The 27700-nt window shown below is 40.3% G+C and overlaps 1 protein-coding gene across 2 annotated transcripts in view; it reads left to right on the top strand.

The window, feature by feature from the left end:
* Positions 1-1339: 1339 nt before the first annotated feature.
* The window catches only part of ACTL6A (actin like 6A), a 32784-nt gene continuing 6423 nt past the window's right edge, over positions 1340-27700 (top strand). Inside the window, exons 1-13 of one of the 2 annotated variants that reach the window (XM_060393422.1) lie at positions 1340-1533; positions 8134-8389; positions 12557-12633; positions 12798-12972; positions 16689-16789; positions 17414-17511; positions 22110-22204; positions 22479-22585; positions 22681-22770; positions 24179-24240; positions 24616-24730; positions 24878-24958; positions 26746-26841. In XM_060393422.1, the coding sequence (XP_060249405.1) occupies positions 8371-8389; positions 12557-12633; positions 12798-12972; positions 16689-16789; positions 17414-17511; positions 22110-22204; positions 22479-22585; positions 22681-22770; positions 24179-24240; positions 24616-24730; positions 24878-24958; positions 26746-26841 (1116 nt within the window). In that variant the 5' untranslated portion in view covers positions 1340-1533; positions 8134-8370. The remainder of the gene's footprint in view (positions 1534-8133; positions 8390-12556; positions 12634-12797; positions 12973-16688; positions 16790-17413; positions 17512-22109; positions 22205-22478; positions 22586-22680; positions 22771-24178; positions 24241-24615; positions 24731-24877; positions 24959-26745; positions 26842-27700) is intronic. The other variant, XM_027958144.3, reaches the window with a different exon arrangement.

Here is a 27700-nt window from a genome sequence, read left to right as displayed (position 1 = left end):
ATTGAAGGCAGGAGGAGAAGGGAAGGCCAGAGAATGAGATGGTTGGATGGCATCACCATCTGGTGATGCAGAAGGAAATGGCAACCCACTCCAGTGCTCTTGCCTGGAAAATCCCATGGACGGAGGAGTCTGGTAGGCTACAGTCCATGGGGTCCCAGAGAGTCGGACACAACTGAGCAACTTCATTTCACTTCACTGACTGGATGAACATGAGTTTGAGCAAACTCTAGGAGATGGTGAGGGACAGGGAAGCCTGGTGGGCTGCAGTCCATGCAGTTACAAAGAATCAAACACGATTTAGTGAGTGAACAACAACCGAGATTACACTAAGTGAATAGTAAAGGGTTTTCTCACTAGCCTTGTTCCCTATCCTACAATCACTTTCTGCCACTCTGTGGCACTGAGATTGATGGAGTTAATCAATTGTTCTTAAAAACTACCTATATGTCTAGACTCTAGACAAACTAATTTAAGGACGGCTATTAACCTCAAGGATTTACAACATGACCGTGATTTGGGAGTTTTTATAGATCAAGCTGCCTGCTAAGAGGCAAAGGGACAAATTGTTGTAGTAATCCTGGGAGAGGGACAACGGTGATCTGACTGGGTTGGTAGACACAGGGGACTAAGAACAGACCGTTCCGAGATGTGTTTAGGATTAGGTGCTCGCTCAGGTGAGGACTGATTACATTGTATTACACCTGCCTCACAGGATAAAAGGAATTGATGACACATTTTAAGCGCTACTAAAGTTAACTGGGATACTGTGTCATCTCCTTCTTTTAATTATTAGTAACCACTTTTAAAATTCCAGGGTCTTATCGGTTTGTCTGGTTTACTGATGCCCTCTACCCCAAAGTGGAGGATAACATTCAATTTTTTCAGTTAGTTGAAAATACTTTTTCTGAAAAAAATAAAAACAAAAAACAAAAAAACACCAACCCTCATTCACTACAAGCCCAAACCACGGGTACTCCTGGTGGAGACACTTTCTCAAATTCCAGACTTCTTTTTCAGAGGCTTAGCTTGCTCTACCGGATTCCCACCTCTCCTCCGCTCCCAGCTACATCCTGAGCCCGCCCCAGACTGTTGCCTCCAGCCTTCCTCCTCCCCCTCCAGCTCCCTCCGCCCCACTTTCCCTCCCACTAAAGAAGCCCCGCCTCCCCGGTTCCGCAACCCAACTCCTTCCCTCCTTCCGTCGCTTTCCTCTCTCCCCGCCCCTATGGCTGCCTTCGATTGGCTAAACTGGCTGTGCCGCGACAAGGCTGTAGCACAGCCTTATTTTTATTGGTTGAAGTGTAGCCGGGCCTCTTGTGATTGGCCGATAGCAGGAGACAGCAAGTGTGACTGCGTTCCGGGTGTGTGTGGCCGCCGCTTTGTTGCCTGAGGGGGGTGGTGGTGGAAGTTAAGGGAGTCGGGGGCTAGCGCTTCTGCAGACCCGCAGTCGCAGCCGTTGCAGTCATTTCGCCAGGTGGCCTTTACGAGTAGAAGTCTCGTCGACAGCAACCATGAGCGGCGGGGTATACGGGGGAGGTGAGTGCGGTCGGTCGGGAGAGCGCGCCTTTTTAGCTTGTGGGGTTTGTAACCGCCGCCCCCAGCCCTCCCCTTCCCGGCGGCCCTTCCGGTCTCCCCCTGGGGACCCCGGCCTCCCCGCCCTATCCCCGCCCCGCGCTCTGCCCGCCTCCGGAGCCCACCCGGCTCGGCGAGCGCTACAGGCGCCGGGAGTCGCCGCCCCCTACGGCCCCTTCCAGCCTCGGGCCGCCGAGGAGCCGACTTTTGGGGCTGCGCGCGGTCCGGGGCTGGTCGGGCAGCTCCACTCGCGGGCCAGGCCCGGAGAGCCGCGGCTGGAGTGACTGGCCGCAGGGTCACCTCTCTCCCAGCCGGCTCTGTCGCGGTGTGCGCGCCCGTTTAAAGTTGGGAGGTCCCAGCAGTTCGTCGGCGTGGCTGGAGGGTTTCCGCGGCGTCTCGGAGGTGGCACAGCGAGCCGCGAGGAGTGGAACTGATTGGAGGAGTCGTGGCCACTCAGGACACAGCCTCCTTCTCCATCCGCGCTCACGCAGCCTCACGCCTTTCAATAACTTCTCCCTATTTGTTGACTGTGGATGCTCCGGACTTATTCGTGGGCGACTCTGCACCGGCGTAATTTAGGAACATATGCAATTTAAGGTTGCTTAAAGATGGGTGGGCTCCTGTGTAGTGAAAGATTACCATGGGCCTGGGTTGTAATATCAGCCTCACCACTTAGTAAGCTCATTGGCCTTGGGTAAGTTACTTAACTTTTGCCAACTTCAGGTTCGTCGTTTGTAGAATGATAATTCCTACCCATTGGGGTGGTTGTGAAGATTAAACGGCGGTAATGCTGCACTTACTACTAAAAGTATGATCCAAGGAGCAGCAGCAGCAGCATCACCTGCAAGCTCTTTAGAAATGTAAAATCTCAAGCCCCACTCTAAATCTACCGAATTGGAGCCTCCGTTTTTTCGAGATGCTTAGATGAAGCATTGATGTATATGATTCATGTTTTTGATGAATTAGAGAAGAAAGAAACTCAAAGTCGTGCTTTTGTTACTGTGTTCAGTAAGGATACTGTTTTCTGAGCGGATGGAATATTATAGGTAGGAGATGAAAATAAGCTTTTCAAAGTTTTTAGTAGTTTTGAAGTGAAGCTTGAGTTTCTGCTCAGGTGACACGCTGGCCCTCACCCTCTCCTTCTCCATATATGTTTTTGGTTTTGATTTCTGAAGTGTAAGAATCAGTTTTCCATTGTTACTTTGGAGAAAGCCTAGTGGATCTTCATGATTTACTTTTTCCCCACCTGAAGATGTAATTCTGACAAAAAAGCTGAGTATACGTGCTCGTGGAGGCTGCAGACTCTATTTTTTGTTTTGTTTCGTTTTTGGCCTCACCATACAGCCTGTGGGATCTTAGTCTCCAGATCAGGGACAGAACCAAGCCCCCTGCGTGGGAACCACAGAGTCTTAATTACTGGACCACTAGGGAAGTCCCTCTCCAGTGTTCTTGCCTGGAGAATCCCAGGGAGGGGCGAGCCTGGTGGGCTGCTGTCTATGGGGAAGTCCCTGCTGATTGTTTTGACTCTCAGGTTCACTCATCTAAGGACCTAAAGGTTGTCCACTGAGTATTTTAATGTGAGTAAGGTAGAAATGGATACCAATAATTGCAACAGTCAACATTTATTGAGTGCATCCTGTGTACCAGGAACTGTTCTTCATGACAGAGGCTTGTAATGCATTGTATTTAATACATGCATTGTCAGTTAATCCACAACAGCCATGGGAGGTGGTTCTACTTTTCCCCATATTACTAAAGAAGAAAATAAGGCATAGAAAAGATTAACCAGCCTAGAGTTACATAACTTTCTAGCAAATGGGCAACAGGAACTTCTGGGATAAAGAAAAGGCATTTCAGTAAAACCTTTTCTCATTAAAAAAATTTTAAGTCATTTTTCAAGTATATAACCACAGCATATTCATGTATGATTTAGATATTCAGAATAAACATCACTTTGTTCATGTAGAGGAGTATATCTTAAAGCCTGTTTCACATATAAAGTATTTAAAACTGACAAAAATAAGTGTATGATTTTGTGTTTGAGCTGCTACTGTATGACCAGTATTTATAGTGGGTCACATTTCCCAAAAGGTTTACTGTAAAAGGCAACGAAACCTCCCACCCACATTTTGTGTGTAATTAACTTAGTAAACTGTATTTTTAACTAACTTGCTTATAAAATGAATGTTTGTAGTTTAATTTTTAAAATTGGTAGCTCTTTTATTCCAGTGTTTTTTTCCTGATCAGACCTAACACTCCGCTTTAGATCTAATGCACAGTTCATCCAGATTTTCACACTTTCCATAACTGGTTTCTGGGCCTACTCATTGCTCCTGTGTCTATCTTACACGGTACTCCTCTGCTTCAGTCTCCTTTCCTTGACAGAAATAAACAGGTATACTACCGGTCCATCTTCGATACTTCATTACTTTTATCATTCCACAGCCCCCCTTCCCATCTCTAATCATAAAAACTTCTCAAAATCATTCTCCCTGTGAATTGGGGCACCCTTGTCCAAACAAAAAAGTAAAACAGCCTTCTTACCTCTTCGCAAAGTCAGCTTCCAGTATCGTGTTGGAATGTTTTTAAGACCAGGTTAGAAAATTGCCCTCATTGCTTCATGTTTTCTCAGAAATATCACTTCACCCCTAAACTTGGAAGCCATTTACTCAGGAGTAAAAGGTGTGTGTGCTCAGCTGTGTCCAATTCTTTGTGACCCCATGGACTGTAGCCACCAGGTTTCTCTGTCCATGGGATTTTTCCAGGCAACAGTACTGGAATGGGTTGCCATTTCCTTCTCTAGGGGATCTCCCCGACCCAGGGATCAAACCCAAGTCTTCTGCATTGGCAAGCAGATTCCTTACCACTGAACCACGAAGGAAGCCTTAGCTTTTAACAGAACAATAGACCTATACAGGACTACAGAATAGACATAACTGATAGACTTAATAGAACTACAGGAAATAGACTTACCTCTCATCCTTTAAAAAAGGAAAATGAACATATGAAAAATTTCCAAGAATCAAGAGAGTCTTCCTCAAATTAAAATTCTACTATGTCCAGTTTACCACACTAATTCAGTTAAGTTCAGTTGCTCAGTCGTGTCCGACTCTTTGCGACCCCATGGAATGCAGCACACCAGGGTTCCCTGTCCATCACCAACTTCCGGAGCTTGTCCAACTCATGTCCATCAAGTCAGTGATGCCATCTGATCATCTCATCCTCTGTCATCCCCTTCTCCTCCTTCCTTCGGTCTTTCCCAGCATCAGGGTCTTTTCCAATGAGTCAGTTCTTCGCATCAGGTGGTCAAAGTATTGGAGTTTCAGCTTCAGCATCAGTCCTTCCAGTGAACATTCAGGACAGATTTCCTTTAGAATGGACTGGTTGGATCTCCTTGCAGTCCAAGGGACTCTCAAAAGTCTTCTCCAGCACCACAGTTCAAAAGCATCAGTTCTTCGGCACTCAGCCTTCTTTATAGTTCTGCTCTCACATCCATGGATGTGATGTTGGAAAACCATACTTGTTGGCAAAGTAATGTCTCTGCTTTTTAATATGCTGTCTAGGTTGGTCATAACTTTTCTTCCAAGGAGTAAGTGTCTTTTAATTTCAGGCTACAGTCACTATCTGCAGTGATTTTGGAGCCCCCCAAAATAAAGTCTGACACTGTTTCCATTGTTCCTCCATCTATTTGCCATGAAGTGATGGGACCAGATGCCATGATCTTAGTTTTCTGAATGTTGAGTTTTAAGCCAACTTTTTCACTCTCCTCTTTCACTTTCAAGAGGCTCTTTAGTTCTTCACTTTCTGCCATAAGGGTGGTCATCTGTATATCTGAGGTTGTTGATATTTCTGCCTGCAATCTTGATTTCCAGCTTGTGCTTCATCCAGCCCAGCATTTCGCATGATGTACTCTGCATATAAGTTAAATAAGCAGGGTGATAATATACAGCCTTGACGTACTTCTTTCCCTAAAGACAGGTATAACTGACTTGTTAGATTTTTCTTTTCACAGAAATTTTTTGAGTGCTTATTATATGCAGAGTATAGCTTCTGCCTTCAAGAAGTTCAAAGTCTTATAGGTAAGTCAGTCAAATAAACAGACACTGTATTTCATGTAGTTTTAGTTGTATAACCACCCCACCCCACATACATTTAAAGAGCTGAAGTTGGAATGATATTGGTGGCATGGCACAGTTTAATTGGAAGCATGTGTTTTTCTTAGTGGTATGTGAAAAGTCTTTTACTGATGATAAGGATATTGACTAATTCAGTGGAGTATGTTCAATAATGACAGTACATAGAAGGTGCAAAGGTGGCACAGTCAAGAAAGGTCTTAATGTGGAGGAGTCAAGCGACCTTACAAGGGAGGTTATGAAGATGATGAAAGAGGAATAGAGAGGGACAGCATATGCGGAGTAAGTGGTGTGTTTAGGAGACAACATAATCTTCAGTAATGCAGGTGTGTGAAGTGGGAGGAGAGACTGCTGCCAGATTATGCTAGGTCTTGTATATCACTTGGGTGGAATGATTTTAATTTTATCTTGCAGATGATGATAAAGCACTGCATGATTCTCCCCTTTCTTTTTGTTGAAGGATTTATGTACCAAGATGTTCAGAGTTATAGTTTTGAAAGAAAAGGTGGGTCCAGAAGGTAAAGATGGAAGCACAGTACCATGGGGAATTATGGTAATTCCCAGTTGCGATAAGAACTTGACTCAGGCAGTGGCAATGGCATTAAAGAAGAAGGGATTTGAAAAATGTTTAGCAGAAATATTTGGCAGAATTGGATGAGAGATATAAAATAAGAAGTTGTTCAGGAAAGTTGTTGCCTCTGATGGCTGGGACCACTAACTGTGATAAGCACTGCTGAGATTAGATTAGGCAGAGTGGGGGAAGGAGACGATACTTCAGGTATGTTGAATTTGAGGTACCCAGGGGACATCGGGTGGAAGTAATGTACAGTAAGAAGTTTGAGATACAGATTAGGTGAAGGTGTGAGGGCTTGAGGGGTAAGTTTGAGATTGGAAGCATCACTAGGTAGAAGCTGAGGCTGTAGGAGCGGGGCAGATTACAAAGGCCGAGTTAGAGGAGGGGCTCCTGACAGGGGGTCCTTGCCCTCCCTAAGGAGTCCATGGATATAGCTATCTATATTCATCTTGTTTTTTTTTAGTAGTCTATCTGAGAACATTCTAAGAAGACATTCATAAGTGTCCTGAGCTGTGTGTATTAGTTTGCTGCCATAACAAAGAATGAGTGACTTAAACAACAAAAATTAATTTTCTCACAGTATTTGAGGGTACAAGTCTGAGATCGGGTGTTGCTAGGGTTGTTTGGAGGTTTTTTCCTTGTAGTCCTTTCTCCTGGTGCCTTCACATAGGTCTTCCCTCTGTACATACACGTGTCCAGGTTTCTTCTTCGTGTGAGGATATTAGTCATACTGGATTAGAGTCTACCCTAATGATCTTATTTTAACTTAGTCATCTCTTTAAATACCTTATCTCCAGACATTCAGTTACTTGGGGTTAAGACTCCAAAATCACTGCAGATGGTGACTGCACCCACAACATTAAAAGATGCTTGCTTCTTCGAAGAAAAGCTGTGGCAAACCTAGATAGCATATTATAAAACAGAGACATCACTTGGCTGACAAAGGTCTAGTCACCCTGCTTATTTAACTTATATGCAGAATACATCATGAGAAACGCTGGACTGGAAGAAACACAAGCTGGAATCAAGATTGCCGGGCGAAATATCAATAACCTCAGATATGCAGATGACACCACCCTTAAGAGGAACTAAAAAGTCTCTTGATGAAAGTAAAAGAGGAGAGTGAAAAAGTAGGCTTAAAGCTCAACATTCAGAAAACGAAGATCATGGCATCCAGTCCCATCACTTCATGGGAAACAGATGGGGAAAGAGTTGAAACAGTGTCAGACATTATTATTTTGGGCTCCAAAATCACTGCTGATGGTGATTGTAGCCATGAAATCAAAAGACGCTTACTCCTTGGAAGAAAAGTTATGAGCAACCTAGATAGTATATTCAAAAGCAGAGACATTACATTGCCGACTAAGGTCCGTCTAGTCAAGGCTATGGTTTTTCCTATGGTCATGTATGGATGTGAGAGTTGGACTGTGAAGAAAACTGAGTGCCGAAGAATTGATACTTTTGAACTGTGGTGTTGGAGAAGACTCTTGAGGGTCCCTTGGACTGCAAGGAGATCCAACCAGTCCATTCTGAAGGAGATCAACCCTGGGATTTCTTTGGAAGGAATGATGCTAAAGCTGAAACTCCAGTACTTTGGCCACCTCATGCAAAGAGTTGACTCATTGGAAAAGACTTTGATTATGGGAGGGATTGGGAGTAGGAGGAGAAGGGGACGACCGAGGATGAGATGGCTGGATGGCATCACTGACTCGATGGACGCGAGTCTGAGTGAACTCTGGGATTTGGTGATGGACAGGGAGGCCTGGCGTACTGTGATTCATGGGGTTGCAAAGAGTCGGACACGACTGAGCGACTGAACTGAACTGAACTGAGTCAAAGCTATGGTTTTTCCAATAGTCATGTACGGATGTGAGAGCTGGACCTTGAATGAAGAAGACTGAGCGCCGAAGAATTGATGCTTTCAAACTGTGGAGTTGAAGACTCTTGAGAGTCCCTTGGACTGCAAGGAGATCAAATCAGTCAATCCTAAAGGAAACCCATCCTGAATGTTCATTGGAAGGACTAATGCTGAAGCTGAAATTCCAATACTTTGACCACCTGATGTGAAGAGCTGACTCATTGGAAAAGACTTTGATGCTGGGAAAGGTTGAAGGTAGGAGAAAGGGGTGACAGAGGATGAGATGATTGGATGGCATTACTGACTCAAAGGACATGAGTTTGAGCAAGCCCTGGGAGATAGTGAAGGACAGGGAAGCCTGGCATGCTGCAGCCCATATGACTGAACAACAGCAGGACTTAAGAACACAAATTTTAGGATGAAACAGTTGAGCCTCTATCATTGTCCAAGGGTCCATGACACAGAAGAGGTTAAAAGCCCTGGTGTGAGGTAAAAGGTTGATCCTTGAGAGCAGGAGTAGAAAGTTTTGGTTAACCAAGCGATCAATTCATTTAGTTAGGATATTTCTTTACCCAAGAGTATTCTGGTTAATTAAAGTCTTAGAGTTTACCAATTCATGTTCATTGGAACACTACTTTACCTACTGTTTATACTTAAGTTTACATGCTGTGGTGAAAATAATTGCAGTATACTGCTTTTAAGGGCCTTTTCTTTAAGACAAAATAATTTGGATCAGAGATTGTGTAGAGAAAAGTTGATTACTTTGGGAAATGTAACAAATGCAAAAGATTCTTTTCAAATTAGAAATAAACATAGGTGGCTCTTCATTTTATTTCAACAAGAATGAGGTTATTGTGCTGTAAAGAAACCATCTCTCAACTGTGATAATTATAGTGTAATAGTCTTTATTTTAAAACTTATTAGTTTAGTTTTTGAATACTTAATATTAAAAATAAAATTTATGTAAGTTTGTATGTGATACTTCTATATTCACTGCTGAGGTTAAATAAATGTAATATTTTGTCATATTTGCCTCAGATATTTTATGAAATAAGATGTTGTTGGTATAGATTCCTCCTCTCTGCTTCCTTAGAGGTAACCAGTGAGCTGAAGTTGGGATGTAATATTCCCCAACCCTATACGTATTTTTATACTTTCATTAAGTGTGTGTGAATCCATAATGAATTAAATAGTATTAAAATATGTGTGTACAGTAACTAGGTTTTTAAAGTAATTCTTTCGAGATTTATCCATGTTGATACATGCAGATCTGGACTATTCACTTTTAACTACTATGTAGCAATAGTAAATATTTCACTGTATGATAAGCTGTAGTTTATTTCCCTACTGAGAGACCATTTAATCTACCTTTTCCTGCAGCAAGCAGTGTGATGATAATTATAACACCAGTACACTTATGTGCTTATTATGTACCAAGTATTGCTCTAAGTGCTTCCGTACTTCGAGCATCCACTGAGATAGGAACTGTTATTGCACATTTTACATATGAGGAAATTGAGGCAGACAGGTTAGTAAATCACCTGAGGTCACATATATAGCTAGTGAGGCTTCCTGTACATGTCTGCTCGTGATATACGTGAGAGAGTTTCTCTAGAGAAGATAATAAGTATAATTTCTATGTATGCACATTTTCAGTTTTAGTAGATATGACTATTCCCCAGACTGTTTGTATCAGTTTACAACTTTTGCTGGCAAATATGTAAGAGCTCCTCTTTTTCTACTTCTTTGACAATACTTGGTCTTACCAGACTTGATCTTGTCAATTTAATCGAGCTAAGCAATATTTTTTTTAATAATTCAGTGAAAATTCCTTCTTTCAAAAATCAATGCCTAGAAAACCCAAGTGCCTTCTTTTAGGAAGTGTGCCGTTTTGGGTGAAGTGTTTAAAGTGTGGCGCTTCTCTGGTGGCTCAGTGGTATAGAACCCGCCTGCAGTGTAGGAGATTCAGGTTGGCTCCCTGGGTGGGGAAGATCCCCTGGAGAAGGAAATGGCAGCCTACTCCTGTATTCTGGCCTGGAGAATCCCATGGACAGGGGAGCCTGACAGGTTCCAATCCGTAGGGTTGCAGAGAATCAAATGTGACTGAAGTAACTGAGCACGCATGTATGCACACACATTTTTAAAGTATAATTAAAGGCTTTTCTCTGAATTTGAACATGAAAAAAAAGACAGCTTTCTCTCTCCGCATTAAGCTTTTATCTCCTACACATTTCTGTGAAATGTGTAAACTTTGGTACCTTCATTTTAATGATTTTTACCTGGCCCACGTTATACCTTATAACATTATACCTTACCTCTGGTTCCTTATTTTTCTTGGGGTTTTGCTAAATTTCTTCCCAAATTCCATGAAATATGTTGTTGTTTAATGTATGAAAAAAATGATGTGCCTCAGTGTACCAGATCTCCCTCCTTGGCCCTGCCAGATCCACTCTACTCCTGTGTCCACCCGCTCTGTTGCTTAAAGGTTGACCCTGGTAGACTGCATCTGTGCACGGTCAACCTTTGGTTTGGCCCGTGGTTCAGAGAGGCCTGGTGGGCTACAGTCCATGGGGTCGCACAGAGGCGGACACGACTGAGCGGCTAAGTACACACAGGGTAACGGAGCTTCCTGCTTTGTGCCACTTGTCCTGGTGTGATTATTAACAGGGGCTCTTACCACGTTTAGAAGTAGCTCCATTTGGATGAGAAATGATATGATCACCCTAGCCAGTGGGGAGAGGTTGGCAGATGTGTTAGGCTGACTCCATCCTCAACTGAAGATCGCAGCTCCTGTCAGGTACCCTCCCGACACAAGTCTCTCCAGGTTCTAGTAATAGTTCCTCCCTCATGTTTCTTCAGTTCTCAGTGTGGCAACAGATTTCTGTTATCACTCATCCTAGGATATCATACTGTCCTTTATGGTTTTCCTGTATTGTTGTATCTTTGTAAGTAGACCCTTTAATAAGTAAACTCTTCAGTTCAGTTCAGTTGACTTGCTCAGTCGTGTCCGACTCTTTGCTACCCCATGAATCACAGTATGCCAGGCCTCCCTGTCCATCACCATCTCCCGGAGTTCACTCAAACTCAGGTCTATCGAGTCGGTGATGCCATCCAGCCATCTTGTCCTCTGTCGTCCCCTTTTCCTCCTGCCCCCAATCCCTCCCAGCATCAGTCTTTTCCAATGAGTCAACTCTTCGCATGAGGTGGCCAAAGTATTGGAGTTTCAGCTTCAGCATCAGTCCTTCCAAAGAACACTCAGGACTGATCTCCTTTAGAATGGACTGGTTGGATCTCCTTGCAGTCCAAGGGACTCTCAAGAGTCTTCTCCAACACCACAGTTCAAAAGCATCAATTCTTCAGCACTCAGCTTTCTTCACAGTTCAACTCTCACATCCATACATGACCACTTGAAAAACCATAGCCTTGACTAGACGGACCTTTGTTGGCAAAGTAATGTCTCTGCTTTTCAATATGCTATCTAGGTTGGTCATAACTTTCCTTCCAAGGAGTAAGCGTCTTTTAATTTCATGGCTGCAATCACCATCTGCAGTGATTTTGGAGCCCCCCAAAATAAAGTCTGACACTGTTTCCCCAACTATTTCCCATGAAGTGATGGGACCAGATCTTAGTTTTCTGAATGTTGAGCTTTAAGCCAACTTTTTCGCTCTCCTCTTTCTCTTTCATCAAGAGGCTTTTTGGTTCCTCTTCACTTTCTGCCATAAGGGTAGTGTCATCTGCGTGTCTGAGATAATTGATATTTCTTCTGGCAATCTTGATTCCAGCTTGTGCTTCTTCCAGCCTAGCGTTTCTCATCATCTACTTTGCATGTAAGTTAAATAAGCAAGGTGACAATATATAGCCTTGACATACTCCTTTTCCTATTTGCAACCAGTCTGTTGTTCCATGTCCAGTTCTAACTGTTGCTTCCTGACCTGCATATAGGTTTCTCAGGAGGCAGGTCAGGTGGTCTGGTATTCCCATCTCTTTCAGAATTTTCCACAGTTTATTGTGATCCACACAGTCAAAGGCTTTGGCATAGTCAATAAAGCAGAAATAGATGTTTTTCTGGAACTCTCTTGCTTTTTCCATGATCCAGCGGATGTTGACAATTTGATCTCTGGTTCCTCTGCCTTTTCTAAAACCAGCTTGACCATCTGGAAGTTCACGGTTCACATATTGCTGCCTGGCTTGGAGAAAAACTCTCCTTAAATTACCTAATTTTAGCGTATCGTCTCTTTGCTGATTGAACCTCTACTAATATACTATATTTGACTTGCTATATTTTAATTAAATAAGTCTTTAAAGCATATTTAAAACTAGGTTCAAAGTAGTAGTAACATGAATATAAGCACATTAAGTACTCTTTAATTTTCATATGGTACTTGTAAGTTGTTAATGTTGGTTATCTTTTCATCTTTTCAGATGAAGTTGGAGCCCTTGTTTTTGACATTGGATCCTATACTGTGAGAGCTGGTTATGCTGGTGAAGACTGTCCCAAGGTCAGTGTAATGTTAGAGTTAATTGGATATACAGGAGCCATTCATGCAGAGTTAAATTCACTCAGAAAGTCTAACTCAAATATGGTAAAAGATATTAGTTGGTGGGAAATGACTCCTTGATAAAAGCATATAAAACTTGTAAATCATGTTTTTGACTCTTCCAGGTGGATTTCCCTACAGCTATTGGTATGGTGGTAGAAAGAGATGATGGAAGTACACTGATGGAAATCGATGGTGATAAGGGCAAACAAGGCGGTCCCACCTATTACATAGACACGAATGCCCTGCGAGTTCCGAGGGAGAACACAGAGGCCATCTCCCCACTGAAAAATGGGATGGGTATGTTTTTTCCTATGGATTTGATTATAAATGTAGAGTATGTATAGTATATTTCAGATATAAAGCAGTGGCTGCTTATAAGTTGAACATCAGCTATCTTCTTGTTCTTATTCCATGAACTGATGTTCCAGGCACTGAGAATACAAAGATGCGTAAAACATGTTTATTTTCCTAACAAACCTATAGGTATAGAAGCTAGATTTGTGTATATAAATATAACTGTGTTTGATAAGCAGTGGGGTTACAGAGGAGAGATATTTAACTCTGTGGGGGTCAGAGATGGTTTTCACAAAGGAGCTAACTGTGCTGAATCTTGATCACTGGATAAGAACTAGCCTGACTGACAAGGCTGGGTAAAGCAGAGCAGCCAGCATGTGTGAAGAGTGGTATTGTGGGAGAAACTTACATGTTTAGGAATGTCATCAGTTAAGTATGGCTATAATAGTAGGTGCATTAGGGCTGGTTTCAGGAAAGGCAGGCAGAGAGCAATCATAAAAGGGCTTGGAATGCCAGTATATTAAGCAGTTAACTGAAATGTTACCTCAAAGGAATTTTTAAACAGAGATGTGAAACGCTCATATATGCCAAATGGAAAGATTATTTTAACAGTAATACATAGGCATGATTAGAGGGAGATACTAGAAACAGGAAGATCAATTAGGGAGGTGAGTCCAAATGAGAAATGAAGAGGTTTTAAATTTTAACACTGATGGCAGAGATCCTGAGGTGGCTGTCTGAGATATCCAGGACAAATGGTGCTGAGAATTTAAACTTTCAAAAGTTTGAAAAAAAGTTTCCTAGATTTTTGGAGTCACTGAATAAGGGGTACCATGCACTAGGGAAGGAGCAAGCTTTATGGCCTTAAAAAGCAAATGTCCACTGTCACTCTTAGGTCCAGTTATTTACTAAAAGGATTCACGAGATTCAGCATGTAATGGTACCATAGCTAAGGTTTATTATGCCGAAAGGATACAAAGCAGAACTGACAAAAGGAAGAAAAGGGCATGCAGTGAAGTCCAGAGGAAACCAGCACAAGCTTCCAGGAGCTTACAGTGTAGTCATAAAGGATGTGCTTAAACCTTCCGGCAATGAGGAACATGTGTGTGTAGTCTGTTATGCGTGCTCAGTTATATCCAACTCTTTGTGACCCCATGGACTGTAGCCTCCCAGGCTCCTTTGTCCATGGGATTTCCCAGGCAAGAATACTGGAGTGGGTTACCGTTTCCTTTTCCAGAGGCTCTTCCTGACCCAGGCATCGAACCTGCATCTCCTGAGTCTCCTGCATTGGCAGATGGTTTCTTTATGACTGAGCCACCTGGGAAATCCATGGTCTACTAGGGGAGCACATTAAAGACTCAGCACCCTGCTTCACACTCACAGGATAGCTGTTTTATAAAGACAGACAATAGCAAGTGTGATGAGGATATAGAGAAACTGAAATCTCCATATCTATTTCTGGGAGAGAACATAAAATAGTACAGCAGCTTTGAAACATAGTTTGACAGTTTCTTAATAGGTTAAATATAAATTCACCTTATAATCCAAACAGTTCCACTCCTAGGTATCAGTACGAGAGAACTGAAACCCATGTCCACACAAATACTTAAATGCAAACGTTCATAGCAGCATTGTCCATATTAACTGAAAAGTGGATATAGTCCAAAGGTGCATCATTGGATGAATGGGTACACACAGTGTGCTATATCCATAAAAGGAAGTATTAATACTACTTGACAATAAAAGAAACAAAATAACTGATACAAGTCAAAATACCAGTTGGGTTTTGATGAACCCCAAAGCCTTATGCCAAATGGAGGAAATCAGATGCAAAATTCCACATAATGTGGAATCACTTACTCTAATATGGAATGACCAGGAAAAGCTAATTTATACAGACAGAAAGTAAAGTAGCAGTTGCTTGGGGCTGTGGATATTATGAGAAGTGACTGTTAAAGGGCATACAGTTTCTTTTTGAGGTGATGGAACTATTCTAAAATTATGTTGTAATAAGAGTCACACAACTGTGTAGCTTTACAGAAGAAAATCTCTTCATTGTACACATAAAATTCATGTTATGGAAAATTATATCTCTATAGAACTGCTAAAGAACTGGAAGAATATTTTTTGTTACAAATATTTTATTTCTTATATTATCCTGATACTTGGAATAAATAACTATCTTTTGGATTCAGAAAAAAAAGGACTCAGTACCCATGGTTTTTATTGGTGACTGGTCATGTAGGTACCTTGTGCCCAACATGTTCCAAAACCCCAGACTCCCAGTTTAAACCACACTGTTTGTATAAATGGTTTAGGCACAGTGAACTACTCTTATTTGGGGAAAGTTTTATATCAATGTAGGAAACTGTTTACCAGACAAGTTCCCAGATGCCAGCCAAGGGTCAGCCTTGCAAGCAGGCCTTTCTCAGGTTTGCTGAGTTAACTCTTTCTGCATAGCAAGAGTTTATTAGTTCAAAGTGTTTGAGTATAGATGCTGGTTTAATAAGCAAGTAAGAGTGATTTTAAGACATGGAATTGATTTTTTTTTTTTCCACCCAGAAAGAGTTTGGGAGGTGAAAACAGGATTGAGGGTGAGATTCCTTATGGAAAGTTACTCCGTATTTAACCAGTAGAGGTGCCTATGAAGGGGAATGAGATGAACAGTTAGAGAAGTAGGAGAAAATTCAGGAGAAAACCAAGAAAAGAAAAAACTCGAGAAGAAGTCCAGTGAGTCTCATGTTCTTAACTGTGGCATTGAGATTTATGCTAAGAAGGGGAAAGAGAAGTTAAAGCTATAGAGGAAGTGCCTTGACCAAAATATCCCATTCTGGACTTTCACTGGTCCGCCTGCCAATGCAGGGGACGTGGGTTCAATCCCTGGTCCAGGAAGATGGCACAGGCTGGAGGGCAACTAAGCTCACGTGAAGCAGCTGCTGGAGCCCGTGCACCCTGGAGCGTGCGCTCTGCAGCCGGAGAAACCACGACAGTGAGAAGCCTGAGCACTGCAACTAGAGAGCAGCCCCTGGGGAGCAACGAAGGCCTAGCAGCCCCCAGAAAACAGAGCAGTGAGTTAAACCCATCCTGATAGGCCTATAACAATACTAACATGGTGTACAGATGATGCCATTCTTTGTTGGTCTGTGGCAGAAGAAGTTTGTGAACTCTTGAATCAATGGTGTCAGTAATTTAGAGAGGTTAGGTGAGATTGCAGACGCAAAGGATCCACTGGGCTTACCTGTTGGACGTTCGTTAGTGACTTACGCAAGCAGTCAGTGTAATGTTTTAATGGAAAGCAAATTGAAAACATATTCTTCTTTAAATTTTTTATAATGTTTTTATGTCTTTTTTTCATACAGATTGTTGCTGTTAGCTCCAAATCATGCAATTCTGTTTCCTCTTACAATTTGAATTGTGCTTTGGGCTTTATAGTTAGTACTTAACCGAATACTATTTATTTGGTATTTTAGGTGTGTTAGATACCTTAATTTTATCTGGGTCAGGTCTAGGGGTTACGGTACTGTTGGGGCTGGAGGAGCCATATCTAGAAGACAAAGCTAATGTCTATATGAAGTACTGTTTTATGAGGTAGAGCTGTAAAATAAGTCAGTTCTGTATATTAAAGTATCAGTGCTAAACCATTAGAAACAGTCTCTCAGAAGATGCTGTATTCATCTCCAACTAAGTATTGTTTTCAAGGTATTTATCTTATATTCTAGTTGAAGATTGGGATAGTTTCCAGGCTATTTTGGATCATACCTACAAAATGCATGTCAAATCAGAAGCCAGCCTGCATCCTGTTCTCATGTCAGAAGCACCAGTAAGACAAACTTTTTCAAGTTTTCTAGGTTGTTTTTTTACTCATTTTACTTTTTTTCTTTAAAGAGATATAGAAATTCATATTTTGAAAATGAGGGAAAGGGGGATTCTTTTTTAAATACTCTTACAACTTTTATTATTTCAATAATAAAAATACTCAAAGAACAACAGTAAAGCACCCAGTGGGTTCTGGCAGTTATTTATCTATTTTTTTCCAGGAATTTAATATCTAATTTCCTTTGACTGCTTCCCATTTTGGTTCATGAATTGTCCCTTATCGCTCAAGGGCAGTGTATATCTGCTTTTTTACTCAATCTTAGGAGTGACTAGATTCATTCTTAAGATTTAATACTTCATGTTTATAAGAATCCTGATTACTCTATACTTTGAAAAGTCTGTAGTTTCTAGAATTCATAGCAGCAATTTTACTTTTCAGATAATAAACTTTATTAAATTTATTACAAATACATAGAGATAAATGTTGTAAAGATATTATGAAGATTTTCCATGGTAACTTAATGTTTTACATTTTTGTTAATACAGTACTGAAATGAATTTTGAGATAAATCAGCATTTTAGTTTTTAAACAATAAGTAATTTGCATTTCTTTTTCCCTACTCTCAAGTGGAATACCAGAGCAAAGAGAGAGAAACTGACAGAGCTGATGTTTGAACACTACAACATTCCTGCATTCTTCCTTTGCAAAACTGCCGTTTTGACAGCGTATCCTTGAAAGAGTAATACTCAGCTTCTCTTCATGAGTGACTGTGGTTCTGCTAAAGGTGATGTGCTCAGCAGGAAGACAGGAGTCAGTTCTTGCTTGTCAGAAGTTGAGGGAGTTTTCCCCATTGCTTTTTGGATACCTTTCTTTCAGTATTTCTTACTGGAACTGATGTGCATGAAAGTGTGAGACGGAGATGGGAAATAAACACTCAAATTCTGCTCATTAATTTAACAAAGTTTTTTAAAAATTGTGTTTTTAGAAGGGGAATGTGAAGAGAAGGCCTAGATGAGTTCAAAGAGTGTCATTTCCTTCCTCCTCTCCAATGCCTGAGAAAAGTGGAAGTTGTCTATAAATTCATTTAAGATTTAATCACCAAGTATTTTTTATGAGCATATTAAGGAACAGACAAGGAAATACTATGTCCTGACCTCAAAGAATAATGTAATATTCTTGTTGAAAACTAAATAACATTTAAATAGTACTTCAAAATAGCACTGGCAAAAGTCATAAAGAAGTACATGATTCATCTGAAATTTTCAAATAGCAATTATAGTTCAGTGGAGGAAGATTGAAGCCTGACAAACCTTGTAAAGAAAAGAGAATTTTGAGACTTCCCTGGCAGTCAGTGGTTAAAGACTTCGCACTTCCAGTGCAGGGGACATGAGTTCAATCCTTGATTGGGGAACTAACATCCCGCACGCCATGTAGTGCGCCCGCCACCCCCCTCCCCCCCAAAAAGTGAGGGAATTTAGTTGCAAGGTGAAGGGAAAGGAGTCCTATATTTAGAGTTCAAGTAACAGTGCTGATAAACTGATCTTGATTTAGGTACTTAAAATCAGCCTCACCTTTTATACATTTATCCTGTGTACCTCCCTGGATTGCTATAATATTCAAGTGAATTTTACATGTGTGAGAATCACTGTGGTAGCTGTAATCTAGCATTTGTCTGTCGTGCTGTGTCTTGGAGATGACTTTAGCAAAAGTGTGGAGGTGGAAAGGGTAAGCATTCCTCACAGTGAGTTTAGAGTTGAAGATTTATATTCAGCTTTAGTGAGAGTTGTAAAAATAGGTTTAGGTCAGACCGTGGAAGCCTTGCATGTTGTATTTTAAAAATGTGAACTTTAGACTTGAGAGAACCATTGCAGGTTTTGAGTAGAGGATAGAGAGCACTAGCAAACTCTCTGTGTGCATTATCTCATTTAATTTTCATAATAACCCTGTCAGGAGTCGGAATCAAAATAAGCAAACTGGTCCCAGTCTACAGCTTGAAAATGGCAGTTATGAATTTGAACATAAGATCTGTTTGGCTGCTTCCTTGCAAGGAGTATGTAAATGGAATTGGCATTGTTTTATTTTTTAACTTTTTATTATAGAAAATTTCTTATATAAAAGAAGATAGAACATTATATTGAACTGCCATGTGCCCATCACCCAGGTTAAATCATTTTCAACACAAAGCTAAGTTGTATTAGCTATATAACCATATCCACTCCCTCCTCCATGGTTTTGAAATAAATCCCAGACAAGAGTGGCTTCGTTTTGCAATTTTTCAAACCTCTTTAACGTTGGACTTAATAGCAGAAGTTGGATTTTCATGTCCAGCCTTTGCATTCAGTCTGCTGTGTATCATATATGACATAGCCTCTGGAAAACTCTCTTGTACATTCGTGAGAGAATGACAGTGAAAAGGGCAAATAACATTTTAGTATTATTCTAAAGATGGTTTTGACTTCTCAAGCATGGTTTTGGGATTCTTTTACACTTTAAAAAATTACTGGGGGACTTCCCCGGTGGTCCAGTGGTGGAGAACCTGCCTGCCATTGCAGGGGACACAGGTTTGATCTCCAGTCCGGAAAGATCCTACATGCCACAGAGCAATTAAGCCTGTGTGCCACAACCACTGAGCCCATGTGCTGTGACTGCTGAAACCTGTGCGCCCTACAGCCCATGGTCCACAACAAGAGAAGCCACCGCAATAAGAAGCCTGCACACCACAATGAAGAATGGCCCCCGCTCACCACAACTAGAGAAAGCCTGAGCACAGCAACAACGACCCAGCTCAACGAAAAATAAATACATAAATGAAATTATTAAAAAAACAAGACACTGGAAAAGTGGAAGAAGCCACAGAGCTTTTGTTTTTATAGGTTATAGCTATCAATATTACTGTTTTAAGAATTTAAAACTAAGACTTCTTTTAACATTTTCTTATTAGTTTTAAAAAAAAAGGATAGATACATTAATGTCAACACAAGTAACAGTTTTATGAAAAAGATAACTGTTTTCCAAAACAAAAACATTAGTGAAAAGATTAATGTTTGTTTTATCTGACGTAACTGATAGCTGGCTTCTCATCTGCCAGTCTTAGGCTCTGCCCTTCTGACACCGCAGTTGGAGAGGCAGGCTTCAGCTAGCTGTTTGCTGGCTGAGCTGCATACTTATGGAAAATTCATTTAGTTACAAAGTTAGCAAAATCATTGGTGCCCCTCATTTTTCAAGAATGCATTATTCTCCTGTTCTCTCTGCATTTTATTGGTTCCCCTGAAGTCCTGCACTTGAATAGCTCAGTTGTCAACTAAACATTCGGGTAGATTTTATACTCAGGTTTTGTGTTTTGCCCATTCTGTGGTTCTCTTGCTTCCAGAGTTTCTACCTTTAATGTCCAGCTTTTCTTCCAGCCCCGATCTCTCTGTGTAGACTTAGGTGGTAAGGCTGCAGTTCTTCAGTGCTTTCTTGAGCTGTAGCCTGGAAGCTGGGAAGCACTCTCAGGAGAGGAGGGTGTAGACTTGCAGTTCTTACTCCTTCAAGTTGCAGTTTCATGAGAATTAGTTTTGGCTGAATTTTGACTACTTTTAAATACTTTCCAGTGTTTTGAAATGGTCACTGAAAATAATTTGTCCAGATTTTAGAATTGTCATTTATAGGAGGGCTTATATGCTTTTAGTCTGGTGTTACTGTATCACTTTGTACTAATAGAGACAAAATTAGTGTTTATGTATATAGTCCATCAGAGATCAATGAAGTAGCAATAATAGCAAAGATAAATTATTAACCTACCTTTCTGGCCATTTATTCTCAGATCTCTTTTCTCTGTTCATTCCTGCCCATGCCTTGGTTTTCTGCTCTTAGTCTTTCATCTCTCTTGACATGTTCTTTCTGATTTAACTATCTGTTTCCTTGACTTCAGATACCAGTTAGACACTGACCAATTCCAAATCATATCTGTATCCCAGATCTTTCTTGTGAGCTCCAGGCCCATGTCCAGCTGCCTACTAGAACTTTTTCTATTAGTCATTTGTTTAAGCACTTTAAACTCAATATATCCAAAATTGAATTCCTCTTCTCTCCCATCAAATTTATTCCTTCTTTGTGTCTTATCTTACTCCCAGTTGTCTAGACCAGAAATCTTTCTCATTAACCCTTCAGATTAAGTAGTAATCAAGCCCTGTGTATTATCCAGCCTTCCCCGACTCCAGTCCAAACCCACAAATCCATTTATTTCTCTGTGCACTGCCATTTTATTAGGTGTAGCCCTTCCTCTTGCCCATTCTTCACACTGCAGCTCTAATCATCTTTGTTAATTGCCAACCTGCTGATTTAAGCCATAATCATTTCCCACAGTCTTGCCTTTCTTATTTCAGGCTCTGCTGAACTCTGCACTTCCCAGACCTCTTCCCGTGCTCTCTTGCCTCCTAGCCTTCCCACATGTTTCAGCTCTTTGCCATGCCCCCGTCCTCAGCTTTCACTTGAGTTTCCTAAGGATGGGTTATACTCCTTTATACTCTCCCAGGGCATCCTGAACTGTTCTTTGTATAGTTTATTGATCTCCTCTTTACTAAACAGGATATCCTTCAGGGCAGAGACAGCTTTGGTTCACCTCTTTGTGTCTTCTGTGCTTAAGGAATGCTAGTAAGAGACTGCTTCCCTTCTTTATTGAGCACCAGACTCGTCACTAGGCACACGATAGATGCTCAGTAATTGTTGGATGACCCAGTGAATGGCTGTACTCCTAACTGTCAGTTTGTGATGTCCATGTCATGTAGGCCTTCTGCAGCACAGAACTGTGAAAAATGGGATAAATTCTGTCTGCTGATAATCACTGGCTGTTGAATCTACCTGGAATAGCTCTTCGTATTGAGCTGGGAGAGATGATAACTGCCACTCAGCTGCCAAACTGAAATGGCTCTTTAATCCTATGTGAGAATGGTTTTAGTCTTTAGCTCAGATGGCACAGCCTCCCACTGTTCTTACCAAGTTTCTGTAGATTTTGTTAAATGCTTCTCAATTTGTTGGAAGCCCTTTTGATCTGTGCCAGAGGCTTTGAATAATTGTGCTAATTTTGACCAGCTTAACAGATGTCTCTCTCTGGGATAAAGGTTTCTCCGACTTTCTCATACCACCATTCTGAAAGTCCTGCCTGTTGTCATTTTTTTTTTAAACCAGTTATTATTTGATATCAACTTTGATCCCTGTGTTTACTTTAACACACTTTTAAGCCATGATGCAAGTTTTAAAAATGCCTTAATAAAAACCTTCCCTTAAATAAACATTATTATAGGAACCTTGATACTTTCTTTTCCTTAATGCTTTCAACTAGATTTGCTAATGGTCGTTCTACCGGGCTTATTTTGGACAGTGGAGCCACTCACACCACTGCAATTCCTGTTCATGATGGCTATGTTCTTCAGCAAGGTAAGTTTTTAACCAGGGTTCACTGAGGACACAGATCATGAAATAAAGCAATGACTTGGGCTATCAAAGTCATTTCCAAGTCATGTTTTTAAAAAAAAAAAATCTGTAGTATATAGTGTATATTTAAAACTGAGGCATGGCTTCATTCATGCTTGGAGGATAGTTCCATTAATTCTCCTTGAAAAAAAAAAATCGTGTCAAAACACAGGAAATTCATCCCAAGGAGCTTGGATGGAATGCTTTCTTACTGAGTCTTGTGTAATCTGTTTCATAGGCATTGTGAAGTCCCCTCTTGCTGGAGACTTTATCACTATGCAGTGCAGGGAACTCTTCCAAGAAATGAATATAGAACTGATTCCTCCATATATGATTGCATCAAAAGTAAGTGGTGATTGAGTTTTATTTCTGGGGCTTACCTTCAACTCCACACCCCCATGTTGTGAACTCTTAACCTAGCACTTGTTCTTGGCACTTAGGAAGCTGTTCGTGAAGGGTCTCCAGCAAACTGGAAAAGAAAAGAGAAGCTGCCCCAGGTTACCAGGTCTTGGCACAATTACATGTGTAACGTAAGTAATCCTGTTCTCTTCACAAAAGCATTATATAGGCGGTCTTTGAACAGAGTATGAACATTTTATATTTTCAAACTTATATTTTTAATGATATTTGCAAACAAAATTAATAGCTTTTGGCAGGGGCTGGGGGAAGGGTATGCTTTTCATGCTTGTCAGATATCAACAAACTACTCTATATTCACTTGAACTACTATGGTGAGACCTGAAAGGAGCTTTGGGGTAAAAACAAACTAGTATGGCTCCATTAACATTTTCTTTCCTAAACTTGAGTCAGCTGTATAAAAAAAGGTATTATTGTTTATAGCAAGCAGCCAGGGAAAGGTTTTCTTTACTGAAAATCCATCTCTGACCATGAATGACTTAGTGACGGGGGAGAGGTTAGTAAAACAACCTCTCACACCACAATATGCATTCTTTTTTTTTTTTTTTAATATTTATTTATGGCTGTGCTGGGTCTCTGCTGCTGCACAAAGTTGTGGCGAGCAGGGGCTCTCTTGATTGTGATGTGTGGGCTTCTCATTGAAGTGGCCTGTCCTGTTGTGGAACACGGGCTCTAGGGCATGGTGGCTTCAGTAGTTGCGGCTTGAAGGTTCTAGAGCACAGGCTTGATAGTTGCACGGGTTTAGCCGCTTTGATGCATGTGAGAACTTCCCAGATCAGGGATCGAACCTGCGTCTTCTCCATTGGCAGATAGATTCTTTACCGCCGAGCCATCAGGGATGCCTAATATGGCAGTGATATAACATATTTGACAAGTTTTTTACACCCAAAGATAAAGATTTTTTGTGGGTGTTCGATACAAGGAAAAATTGTGAAGATGATTAATAATTGTACCTAGACCTTAGAAGATTTTTCCTTAGTAGCTCAGAGGTCCTATGTATTTCACTGCATGTTTTGTAACTTTTATACTATGTCAGTCATTAAAAGTTCCATAAGATACAATGTATATGCATTTTATGTATGTATATTCAGTTAATGAAGTCTTGCTTTTAAGCTTATTTTAAAGGGAAAAATAGTGAATCAACTATATTCCAATAAAAATTTTTTTTAAGTAAAAAAAAGTTTTATTATGTAGAACTGTGATACAAGGGTTTCCCTTTATTTTTATCTCATCATTTTTTTCCATAACAGTTGTAATTTAAATGTTATATAATTTAGTTTGTAATACAAGAGTTTAGAATTAGGTTTCTTGATGCTCAGAGTCCTTGGCTGGGAAGATTTATACCCTTGAAATGAGTTAGCCATCCAGGAATGTGGTCCAGTTTCATTAAGAAAAATGTTTTGGATGGGAAAGGGAATGAAAAAAAGAACAATATTTTGAAAATAATGTTATGAAACTATAGATTACAAAGACAAATCTCAATAATCTTGTTTCTTAACCTTTTTTTTTTTTAATTCATAGTGTGTTATCCAGGATTTTCAAGCCTCAGTACTTCAAGTATCAGATTCAACTTACGATGAACAGTATGTTTTCTTGTTTTTTTTGTACAAGACTTAAAACTTAAACTGTATACTTCATATATATATATATATATAACTGAATCAATTTACTATATACCAGAGACTAACACAACATTATAAATCAACTATGCTTCAACTTTTTTAAAAAACAGTATATTTCATAAATGAGAGAAATTGATTTGTTTAGTTAAAAATGTGTAGAATATGCTTAACCGGTCTAAAGATAAAAAGTTAAATACTGAATAACATTTTGAAAGAAAATAAGATTTTACCACTCTGCTTTCTTACAAGCTGATGCTTCCTCAATATTGTTTATAATAGTTTATAATTCTGAAGAGGATGTTTGTCTTTGTTTAATATTGTCTGATACACTTTCAGAGTAGCTGCACAGATGCCAACTGTTCATTATGAATTCCCCAATGGCTACAACTGTGATTTTGGAGCAGAACGGTTAAAGATTCCTGAAGGATTATTTGACCCTTCCAATGTAAAGGTATAAAAGTTTATTTCATAATCAGCCTCATTTTTTCCTTTAAAGATCTCTTGGAGTTACAAAAGCTAAATAAGACTATAAACATTTTGGATGTGCTTTATGGTTTGAAGGTCTTCTGTGTGACTGCTGGTTTCTGTTTTGTTGTAGGGGTTATCAGGAAATACAATGCTGGGCGTCAGTCATGTTGTCACTACAAGTGTTGGAATGTGTGATATTGATATCAGACCAGTAAGTGCCACTCTTGTTTATGGCATCAGGGTATGTTTTAGGGCAAACCAGTGCCCCCGGTATTTATAATGGCCATCAGTTTTTTTAAGTTGGCAACTTTGGCCACTGACTCTGAAGTCCATTTTATGAAAGAATATGTAAAAAAAAATGAAGTTCTACTAGAAAAAGGAAAATGCAAAACTCAAAAGCTGTTGTGTCCATTGTAGTTAGCTTTTGGCCACATATAGCAGTTCAACTAAATAAATAGAAATTTACATTTCAATTCTTCAGTTGCACTAGCCACATTATAAATGTAGCTAGAACATTTTCATCAGCACAGAAAATTCTTTTGGACTGTGCTGGTCTAGAGATTTCCTAAAATGTGACAAACCAAACTATATTAGTGGTTTTTAACGTATATAGTACAGTTTTACTTTTTAGGAAGGTGTGGTTTAAATTATGTAACTTTTACATGGAGTTTAGATGTAAACTTTGTATTTTTTGTACTTTGCCAAGGTTTTATATTTTTTCATCAGTTTATTTCTTGCCAAGTTTTAAGGACTGACTCCATATTCTGTACCTCTTCCCTGGTGGCTCAGATGGTAAAGAATCTGCCTACCAATGCAGGAGACCCAGGTTCAGTCCCTGAGTTGGGAGGATCCCCTGGAGGAGGAAATGGCAACCCACTCCAGTATTCTTGCCTAGGAAATCCCGTGGACACAGGAGCCTGGGAGGCTGTAGTCTGTGGGGTCACAAAGAGTTGGACACAACTCTATATTCTATACCATGCTATTAGATAGACCATATCTTATTTAAACCCTAGATTTTAATTTGTAGCCAGTGTGTTACCTCAGTTTTTTAGTTCCTTCATTTGCTTAGAGCTTAGTGCTAATAGCTAAGGTTATATAGACATTTGGAATACATTTTTAAAAATATGGAATAAATTGAAAAAATATGAACTTAGCCACTGAAAAGGCAGGCTGATATTTAACTTTCTGATGCATACATGCAAATTAGAGGTAAAATATACTCCTTATTTGGGGTTCCCGGGTGATGCTAGTGGTAAAGAACCTCACCTGCCAATGCAGGAGACATTCAGTCCCTGGGCCAGAAAGAGATCATAGCAACCCACTCCATTATTCTTGCCTGGAGAATCCCATGGACAGAGGAGCCTGGTGGGCTACAGTTTCTGGGATCGCAGAGTCAGACACGCCTGAAGCAACTTAGCACACATACTCCTTACTACTGGGAATTTGTTTTTGATGGAGGAAGCCTCAGCATATAGATTTTGAAAAAGGTCATCTCTGCAGAAGAGAAATGTAGCAGTCATTTTGGCCAGGACTATTGTCAGAGTATGTATTGCCCATCATAATCTGTCCAATTTTAAATGCCATAGCTTCTAGATGAGAACTCTGAGATGATGTAATAAGGAAATAAACTTCTTAAGTACTGGCTGCTATCTGCCAAAAAATTACAATTGGATTTTAGAATAGTTGCCTTAAATTAGTGGTTCTTAAACTTTAATACACGAATCATCTGGAGAGTTTTAAACAAACAAACACAAAACTTTCCCTAGACTCCACCCCCAGAAATTTGTATTTAATTGCCCCCAGCACCAGTGTTTTAAATGCTCCCTAAATGAGTCAAATGTGCAGCCAGGATTGAGAACCACTGGATTAAACAACTTGGTCTGTATAGAAGTAAAAAATTTAAAAAGTAAAAACTGTAGTGGAACACATAGTTTTATCTGTAGTTGTGTTTAAATGGTTGGAAACATTTGGAGCTCATTTATTTTTGTTTCATTCCAGGGTCTCTATGGCAGCGTGATAGTGGCAGGAGGAAACACACTAATACAGAGCTTTACCGACAGGTTGAACAGAGAACTCTCTCAGAAAACACCCCCAGTAAGTTGTGTGTGTTCTTCAGTGGTATTTTTCAGTCATATATATCCTCCTACTGGTGGAAAATCTACGTAGATACAGTTTGTTTTTCAGTAGATTGATGGTGTCTTGTGTATGCCTGGTATAGTATTAATACTCATTAATAAAATTTTTCTAGATGACATTAGTTACTCCCATTACTCTCCATTACTATTTGAATCTTATTTTATTCATTGATTCCATACTTAAGTGCCTACAGTCTGCTAGGCACTAGGGATAGAAAATATAGTCCCTTCCCACCAAGGGCTTAGTCAGCTAGGAGGACTATACCAGCAAAAAAGAAAACCTGTAATGTGCTAAGTGGTTCAGTATGTCCTCAGCCAGGCACTCTGGAGTGTGAGGAAATCCTCCTGAAGAGTCGTTTCAATGAATGAGTTCCGTTGGTTGACAGTTTATGAAAGAAAATCTAGGTGAAATATGTGCAAAAATATGAAGGGAAGAGGGTATATTCTAACATTTTGAAGTAGTTGGCTTGTAGTCTGTATAGAAGCGGGGTGTGCTGTATGGTTGGAAAAATGAATCTGATGATGTATAATGACCTAAGGCTGCTGTAACAAAGTAGATGGTTCAAAACGAGAGAAATTTATTACCTCTCAGTCTGGAAGCTAGAATTCTGAAATCAACATGTTATCAGGGCCATGCTCTCTGAAACCTGCAGAAGAGAATTTTTCCTTCCCTCTTCCTGTCATCTGACGATTTGGCAACAATCCTTGGCGTTTCTTGGGTTGCAGTTATAGCACTTCAGTGTCCATCTCCATCATCATATATGGCATTCTCTCTTGTGGGTCTGTCCTCTTCTCGGAGACTGTTTCTAAATTAGGTC

The sequence above is a fragment of the Ovis aries genome, chromosome 1 (assembly GCF_016772045.2).
Source record: "Ovis aries strain OAR_USU_Benz2616 breed Rambouillet chromosome 1, ARS-UI_Ramb_v3.0, whole genome shotgun sequence".
Classification (NCBI taxonomy): domain Eukaryota; kingdom Metazoa; phylum Chordata; class Mammalia; order Artiodactyla; family Bovidae; genus Ovis; species Ovis aries.
This window is presented reverse-complemented; position numbering and strand designations above follow the sequence as displayed.